Consider the following 9594-nt stretch of genomic DNA (forward strand, 5'->3'; position numbering starts at 1 on the left):
AAGTATCAGTTGCATTTGCATAGGTAACATAAACAAATAGCTGTGCTCTAACACCTGACAAATCAGCCTCTGTGAAGGTGAGTGATTGCTCAGTTACTGAACGCCAACAGAAGATAAAAAATAATAGAAAATGTTTGCTTTGAAAAGTAATTTGCTGATGTAATTACTCCTCAGTTATCACCTGAAATCATGAACTGCCAGGAAACCCTTTAGGTTACTGTTTGTAAGTCACTTCTTTTAGTGGACTCAGTAATCGAGTTTTGTTTAATTTTCACACGCTTTGGGAACTGCTTGATAAAATTTGTGCATGCATCAGAGTTAATGCATATACCATTAAGTAATTTCTTTTTGTGTGTGTGCAAAAGTCTGGAAAGTTCCTGCCAGTGAAGGGGGACACTTGCAGTGTGTATTTGCACATTAAATACACCTAACCCAAAAGCGTACACACAGCATCTTAAGCTATATTGTAACCAATTAGCTATTCAGATACCAAAATAAACTCTTGCAAAAATTCACCTCACTTGATCTTATCCTAATATTTGCCAGAGGTAGAGATCTATTTCCTGAGAATCTTTCTTCTTTTGTTTACAACAATTGAATAAGGTCAACTTTACCCCACAGTTTTCAGTCCTCACTATTAATAAGCTTTGGAACTAATATTAAATCTTATTAACCAGGACACTGATTCTTTGTTTATTTCATTTGCTGTGATGAAGATTTTGTGCTTTGCCTGGAGCTCAACTAATTTTGTCTAACGTCATTTAAAATAGTCTCAAATAAATGAGGCAAATGTTACAGAAAAACTGAAATCAGTTTCTCAAAAGCAAGAATTTCTGAACAATCTCGAGAAATTTTTCACATCAGTGTAACTCTCCATCTGAAACTGCAAACCTGTGAGTTTAAATGTGTTGAATACCAGACTCCCAGTAATAGCATCTTGTGGTATTGCAAGATTTTATTTGTGGGGGTTTTATGCAATTATAAGAATTATAAGAATGTTCTACTATAAAAAGGTCCATACAGAGTTACAGGCTGCTTTTCTAAGAGATAGTATTTGTATTCTTACTTCCCTCAAACTACATAGTACTAATGGCATAGATAAACAAATAATTTTTTTTACAATATGCAGTTCACAATGGCATCTGTACTACAGACCTTCTCTCACCAGTTATTACCTCTTATAGTACAAATAAAAGAGGAAAACTAATGACAGATGAGAAGGCTGCTTGCCAGTAGAGATACTGGTGGCAGTGGGCAGCTCTAGACAGCTTCAAGATTCAGTACAGATAAACCATGGGGTTAATCTAATTCATAATCATAGTAATCATCGTCCGTGTTTACTCCAATGCTGGAGGCCTCGTTGGGTTTCATTTTCTTTCTATCCTCTTTATCTGTTTCTGTGGAAGATGGATTGCCTTCACACTGCTGCAGAATCTTTTTGGAAGACATCCAACTTTCTCCTCGGCTTTCTGCCGGCGCTGCACACTGCCCTCCCTGGACATCCGTTCCTTTGGCCACCAGCGCTCTTCTGGTTCTGAGAAGGTCACAGGTGCAGTTCCAAGGGTTTCCATCTAAATACAGATGACGAAGACGGGGTAAATACTCCAAGACTTTGCGATCCAAGGCAGATATCTTGTTATTCCGTAAATTTAAAACCTGAAGCTGTTTCAAGTCCTTCAGCTCTTGTTCTCCAACATCCTCTATGCCATTTCCTTTTAGATCCAACCTGGCAAGGGTGTCTGGAAGTCTGAATAAAAATAAAACAACACAAAGATGTTATGTTCGTCATCTTGTTTCTGTTTCTGTAAGTGGTATTTGCTGATGGTTACTTTTCCAGGTACATCTGATGTACTAAAATGAAACTATCACTAAAAAATGCAATCTTCTGCAAAAAAAGATGTTCATGTTGAATTGTGAGTATTTGGGGGGTTTTGTTTGTTTATTTATTTGTTTGTGGGTTTTGTTTGGTTTTATAAGTTGTAAGTATACTGCCTGTGTACCCTTGAACTCTTTTCCCAAATTACTGCAGTTCTGTACTGACTGTGCTTGTGCAGCTGAACTAAACAGCAGCCTTGCTGTGCTATACTATGAAGAAAATTATGTTTGAGTGTCAAGCTTAAAAATGCATTTTGTACTCTTCAATGCCATAAGCATGCCAATGACCAAATTATAGCACCATGAAAGATCAAAAGTTTAGAGAATCATGGCAACGCTGCTCTTTCAAGTACTCCTATATATGATTTGTTTAAAAAGCTCTTTTTATTCATAAAGAACTAGAATTTTTCTTCTGTTTTGTTCTCCTACTCCCATAAGACTCAAACATTAATCATCACAGCAGTAGTCCATTTGATGACATCCTGTTAATAAATCTGCAACAGGGAAAATACAAGTGCTTCTTGATGGTCTTTTTAAATTGTACTTCGGAGAGTTAGAACTGGTTACATTTAAAAGAAAAAAAAAGCTGATAATCTCTGGACAAGATACTAGACAGGTTAGTATAATTCTTATTTTCATACATATTACAATTTTTTATGATAAGACTATTATTTCAAAAGTCTTGCTCATTTATGACCTAATTTTCTTCTGCTATAGTTAGTGACAAGTGCTTAACGGAAAAGCCACTTAATTGGTATGGAATATCTTTAATACAATTTATTTGAAAGTATCTTAAAAATCACTTTCGTATGGTAGTATGCAAGGTGATGAAATTAAAAGTCATAGTTAGAGATTTTAAGGAAACTTATTGACTGAAACTCTCAGGGAAATTATAAATAATACTACCAAGACCTATTTATAATAGAAACAGCAGTATACCACAACTGGTATAGGTTCATGTGATAGTTTCTCTCAATGTAATAATATGAGATACCTTTGAAAATGACTAAGAGGGTAATTGTGACCCTCACCAACTGTTTTTTGTGAAGCTGAGTTTGACCTCTTAAGCTGAAAAATGGTTCCCAAATTTATGAAAATCTGACACGTTCAGTGGTACTATTTCAAGAGTAGTGCAGATCTGTATTTTGCGATATTTCCAGTGGAGATGAGAATTTCACGTGTCGATACGGTGATTCACTCCACAAAATTTGATCTTACCAAATGCTTGTGCCTGCAATAAATCTGTTTTGAAACCTAACCACAGGCAATGACTATATTTGCTCAATATGACACTGTAATGTCAGAAGGGTACTCTGGGGCACCCAGAGTGCCACTAATGTCAAGGGCAGTGGGAAATCACCCGAGATGTTTATCCAGACTGATTGCAGTCCAAGCCTGACCAGCAAGTCCTTAAACCTGTTAAAGAGTCCTATTGTACTAATGTTAGACTTAGGCTTTGTGGCCATGTTATTTGACTTGAGGTTATGTAGATCTTGAGAAAATAATGTCACTGGAGTACATGATGACTGACCCTGCTGCTAGAAGATGAGCTGTGCTCACTCAGGAGCTGACCGTGGCAGCCACCTTGTGCTACTACCACTTTAGGGCACATCATCAGACTCTTCCCCACACTTGCACCACTCCCTGCAAGATTTTAGAAAGTACAGACTCTTCTCTAAAAGTCCTGAAAATACTTGGACTTAATGGATTATTTTCTTCTCAGAAAAGAAACAAAAGAAGTTTTCTTTGTCCTCATTCCTGCCAAAAAAAAAATGCTAGGACCTATTCACTTTAGCATATTATCCATATTTTTTAACCTTTTACAGTGGTGACAATTCTCAGATAGCTGTCAAAAGTAATACTTTTATTTCTGTATATCCGTTCTTACCTGGTCATCATCAGACAAATAAATTAAGTACATAAATTTTACATCTTGTAATTTTTTCCCCTCTTCTGTGTTTACAGCCCTCCCTGGAAATCTGTATTCATTGTTGAACTGAAAATAAAAGCCTCTGATATCTCCTTAAAAGTTGTACTGTTTAAAGACTAATAGAGAACTCCTTCCTGTTAATTCTCTTCACTGCGAAGGTTGTAAAGTAAGATGGATTAGACAATCCTAAAGTAACTAGAAAGTATTAAACATTTCTGTCAAGCTAGGTCAAATCAAATATTTATACACCACTAAATCACTTTCTGATTATAAAGCTGCTGCCAAATAGATTCAAATGCTAAAGGACCTTATGCTAAACGAATTGAAATTTTACTGCATTATTTATTTGGGCTAGTTAAGCCTGTCCACAAGCCATAAAAATAAAGTTTTACAGTGCAGTTTTGTTAAAGACGTTGATGTTAATGGAATTACTTTGCTATTTTTATGCCATCTTATTGCACAGCTTTTTGTAATAATAAAATTGCCACTTTATATCAGAGCAACCTCCATTTGGCTTCATATGCTGTCTCTAATAATGGCCACGACCACACTTAGATGAATGTGAGACATCCTCTAAGCAGGGCATTAATGAACACAGTGTGCCCAAGGGATGTTTCTTCTTTGCTGTTTTGACTGGAATTTTGCTTATAGCCTTAAGCTGGAGACTATATATGCATTCCAAATACCTCGTAATGTGTGAATTTAATGAAGTTAGGAATGCTATTATCACTGAAAGAGCACATTCTTTTTGACCAGACTCAGTTCCTGAAATCTTAATATTTTAACAATAATAAACTCAGCATGGATTGGTGGAAACATCAGCTTTAAAATTGCTCTAGTTCCCTTTTTATCAAATGCTCTATTAATTTTCTTTTGTAGGGAAGATAAATCTAAGTAACAGTACAATTTCTGCTGCATTCTCCTAGCAGGTTCATCTTATTCATGTGCTAATTAAACAAAGTGGTCTCACTGGCAGGAAGAGATGTGAAATGAGCAGATTCACTGGGGACCACAGATGTAATGAAAACAGCTCTACTTCCATTCTGAGACTGCTAACAGGAGTGCTAATTAGTGCTAGTTATGGCAGTTGGTTTATGCTATGGATAGACTTCTACCATGACTGGGGCTGAATACAAATTTTTGGCTTTTATTCTCATAATGCAAGGAAGGAGAGATGACACCTTGGAACCAGCTGCACTCAGATTCACTTGCCTCAGCGGAATAGAAATGAGGAGATTCTGTTCCAGCGCCAGATTTGAAAGCTGTGCACACTGTTGAAGAGCTCCCGCCTCAAACATGCTCATAGCGTTGTTGTCGAGAAACAGGTGCTTGAGGTCTTGTAGTCCTTGGAAGTCCTGGGCTGTCACCTTTTGAATCAGGTTATTGCTGCAGTCGAGTTTCTGCAGTCTGCCAGGCAGCCTGAATGGCATAGTGTGGAGCTGGTTCTTAGAGAGCTCCAATGTTGTTAAGTTAGGAAGAAGCTGGGCACCATCTATTGATGTTAGCCGATTTTCTGACAGGAAGAACTCAGACAAGTTTTCTAGATGTTTCATGTCTCGAAGTCTCACCATTTTAAGTCGGTTTTTCTCTAAATTCAGTGACAGCAGGGATCTAGGTAGGTCAAGAGGCACTTTTGTCAGAAAGTTTCCACTTAAACTGAGAAACTGTAGATTTTGAAAAGATGCAAAGAAGTTGGTTGGGAATGAATTCAGTTTATTATCAGCCATGCTTAGATACTTCAGCCTAGGAAGCTTAAATGGTGCAGACACGGATTCCATGTTGTTGCCATCCAGGATCAGACTTTGTAAATTGCAAAGGGAAGAAAATGCACTTGGAGGCAGAGTTGCAATCAAGTTGTTCCGAATATCGAGCACCCTTAGTTTCATCAAACCTGCAAAATCAGTCGCATGCAGAGTGTTGATGGAGTTATCAGCGAGTTTTAAAATTTCAAGGCCAGATGGGAGAAAGGTGGGTATTTGCTTTAGCTGATTTTTGCAGAGTTCCAGGGACTTCAAGGAGTTCAGAGCTTTGAAAGTGTTGTTTTCTATTGATTCTGTGCCACTGCATGACAGGACCAGCTCTTCAAGGACAGACATTCTCCTGAAGTCAGTAAACTTAAAGAGAAAAAAAAAATAAATTCATGTGATAGTACACCATCTATTTATAGATATCCTCACTGGTTACTTCTTCTAGATGCTCTGACAATTGCTAGTATATATGGAAAAGCTATATATTTAGAATGAGAAACAGATAAGTGGTAACTATGGAGGTGTTAACTAACTATAGGTGCTCGCGGTTTGTCACATTTCTAGAATTTTGTTGTTTAAGTCTATACTGTGTCTGGTTTTGAGCAAACACATCTTTTATTTCTGCCTGGTGGATTGTCTATATAAAATAGAGAGCTAATACAACCAGTGGCAGAAATCTTTGCAGAGAGTAGATGGTTGTTAATATTCACTGTGCTCAATGGAGCTTGCTGAAGCAATTTTGAGTTTATCATACAGCCACAATACCGTATATCAATGGTATTGTCATTGCAGCATGTATTCCCCAGAGGAAGTATGCATAGATATCTTGACCTCTTGCTGCTATAAGGTTTTGGCAGGAAACTAGAATTCAACACAAAGCATGTTCAGCATAACCTCCCAGGAATCTGAGTGCAGTACGAGGTGGGCAGTACAAGTCTTTTTGCAGTACAGGTTCTGGGTAGTAATTATTTTCTGTCATCCTGGTTGAATACCTACTTGTGTATATGAAATCAGCTTATAAAGATGACTGTTAAAAGATGCCTTCCAGCTTCATTAATCCAACTCCTGTGTGTTTGGGGTTTTATCTCTTTATCTTAGCTATGCAGTTTTATCTGCATTTAACTTCTGTTAAAATTGAAGCCGAAACAACTCTGAAAGAGGAGTCAGATTTCATTTTTTTCTGGTGCCCTTAGTTTATCCTTCTGATTAATTTTATTCTGTCTTGTAGAGTAATTTCTGAGCACTGCAAGATTGGATGCAGTAAGGGAGAAAGTATAGATAGGGAACCTCTATTGATGCAGGTTTCTCCATCAATTACGTTTAAATTCAATAAGGAAATGTACTCCATTAAAAACCTTATATTTTCAACAGCAATTAAAGTTGTCAGAATTGTATTTTTTTTCTATAATGCAGTTTTGTGGGTTTTTTGTATATGTAGCTGTATAGCAAAATCAGAGTTGCATGTCCAGTTTTGGTCATGATTAGGAGGCTAATCTTGTAAAGCTTTACAATGAGAAGTCCCATAGGAATGAACTGCATTGCTCAAGAGTACAAAAACATAGTCATATGTAATTATAAAACCATCTTAAGGAAATTGAAACAATTGTGAACCTTGACAATTCAACACATTTTCTCCTATTAATTCAAAAGCAGTATTTTTCTGCTTTTCCTCATTTGATTTCTATAAGTCTCTAAGAGGCTTAATTTTCATCTTATTAAGTGACAGAGAGCTACGTGAAGGTCAATGTACAGACATTCACTCTGTAATGATGTTAGACTTCTTAATGTGTATTATTATAATTTCTATTTTCCACCTATTTGGCATGCTTTGCTAAGCTTTGTGACCATGCTGTTTTTAGACTTAAACATTTATCCATGCTGTTACAAACCACCAGTCTTTCTAATATGAATCAAGACATATTTGAAAGACTATCAGCTCTTTTTTTGCTAGAAAGTGGTGTTTTATTCTCTAACTGACTGGTCTATGAAGTGATACTAGTATAGTTTTACATTTTATAATGTTGATCTCCTGAAAATGGATCTAATATACTATTATTTTAACAGAAACATTTTAATCAATTTGTAATTTTTAATGACTTTTTTTTCTTTTAGGATTGCTGTGAACTGGGATTTGTTATAAACAGTTTTTTAAAACAGTCCTCTGTCGTGGAGGCAAGATAGACAATTTTCTTTTAGCAGATAAAACACCACTTATTAACACAGTTAGAAAGAAATTAAATCTTAAAGTTATACCTGACACTTGCAGCTCCAGAGGGGGAAAAGAACTTCCATTTCACTCATTAGGGAAATGATTCTAATGACATAAAACCTTTCAATTTACAGGTTAAAAAATTACTCTGAAAGTCAATGTTTATTTGACCATATATATAAAACAAGTCACCATTTGGCTCCTAGTTGTAAATTACTATTTTTTTGAGTTTCGTAGAAAATATGAGTGTGACAGCATGAACTACTGCTTGGAGATTGCAGGATAATGAAAATACTACAGGAGTATATTTACATATTCTTAAAGAGTAAGTAAAAATAAAAAAACAGATCTGTCAGCATTTCACCAGTTTTTAGAACATGGAATAAGATTCTCTCCTCACCTGAAAGGCACTACCATCTGGGAAGCCCAACTTTCAGATACAGTGCACTACAGAAAGTACTTTTGCTGAGTTTTCCTACCTGGAGTTGTTTAATTTTGCTGTGGCTGATGTAGAGTCTCCTGGTGGTAAAAGGAATCTCTCTGGGTATCTCAGTAGCTCTGTAGCATTGCACTGACTGGGCAGGGTCACAGCTGCATCTTCTTGGGCAAGTGGTACTTAGACCACTGTGAAAAGAAAAGAAGACGACTAAAAGATATGATAAATACATCTTCCAAAATAGAAACTCTGACATTGTCTCAGCAACAGGCAGCTTGAATTAAGCACCAAAGCCCTTTTATACCATGAAATCTGATAAAAGGATATTATGACTGTGTATTTTATCCCAGTGAAAAAACAGCAAAAACAATACCGTAATTTGCCTGGGTTAAAATGTTGGCAGGCATTACAAAGACTGAGAAACTTAAACAGTGATAAGGTGCCTTTACATTTGTAGGTATGCGAAATTAGTGTTATTTATTACCTGACATCTAATCTGCAAACATCCATATTATCTCCAGTTTCCTAGTTTTGTTAAATGTGACACCACAGAATTAGTGGAGAAAAGATAAAGAGCTGTTTTATACTGGGGCTGTAAAACCTTTGTCTCTTCTGTGACCCAGTATTAGAAACAGAAAAAACACAACTACAGCCAACACTAAAGCTTTTTTGCTCTTCTTCTTGCATTATGCAGATCACACACACACTCTCCCCTAGATTCCCCAAACTCAGGCAGCTATTATTTTAAAGTGAAAATGTTCTATTCACTTTTTGAATATCTGTGGTACAGCTGAGTGCTGCTGGTTGGACAAAAAACCTGTATTTGGGAAATTCCCATAGATCATAATTTAATTATTCTTATATTTGAAAATTATAAATGTGAAATGCTTGAAAGCATTTAGTATACATCAAGTGACAGATATCAATAAGACCTATTTATCCCATGACAGATGGAGAGCACCAAAGTTCCCCTCAGAGTTTTCTTTCTACTTACTGGTGTTTCTTTACACATCTGCTAGCTGTGCCAGCTGGAAATGTAAAGTTTCGAAAGGCATACAGTTTGAGTTGTGATTATTTTCCTTTGCACTGAGCAATTTACAATGTACAAACTTGTGTCTTTGCAAACCTTTGTATCTTAGTGATCTGCTTTGCACTGTTACCTGCTTCCTTCCATCCTCTCAATCATATCTTCAGTAGTAGCTAATCCTATTCTTTAAATGCAGAACTAGGCCACTTATTTTTCCGAGCTGAAGATAATGTCAATTTGATTTGACAAATGGATAACAGAAGTGGGGACAGTCCTCGATGGGAATGCCTATTGGATGCAGCTGGGCTTACACTGGACAATTGCCATATTCTTTCCTGGACACGCTTTTGTCTTCCTAATCCTTTATAC

At 36.5% G+C, this 9594-nt stretch overlaps 1 protein-coding gene across 1 annotated transcript; it reads right to left on the reverse strand.

Annotated features, from left to right (window-relative positions):
- Window positions 1-1299: 1299 nt before the first annotated feature.
- On the reverse strand, window positions 1300-9372 carry LOC113985483 (nephrocan-like). Its single transcript, XM_027716294.2, has 4 exons — window positions 9359-9372; window positions 8242-8386; window positions 5018-5919; window positions 1300-1747 (listed from the first exon to the last, which is right to left on the reverse strand). Exons 1-4 carry the CDS (start codon window positions 9370-9372, stop codon window positions 1300-1302), a joined length of 1509 nt encoding a protein of 502 aa, XP_027572095.2.
- Between the last annotated feature and the right edge of the window lie 222 nt (window positions 9373-9594).

The sequence above is a fragment of the Pipra filicauda genome, unplaced genomic scaffold, assembly GCF_003945595.2.
Source record: "Pipra filicauda isolate LSUMZ 115617 unplaced genomic scaffold, ASM394559v2 scaffold553_size308853_pilon, whole genome shotgun sequence".
Taxonomy (NCBI): Eukaryota; Metazoa; Chordata; class Aves; order Passeriformes; family Pipridae; genus Pipra; species Pipra filicauda.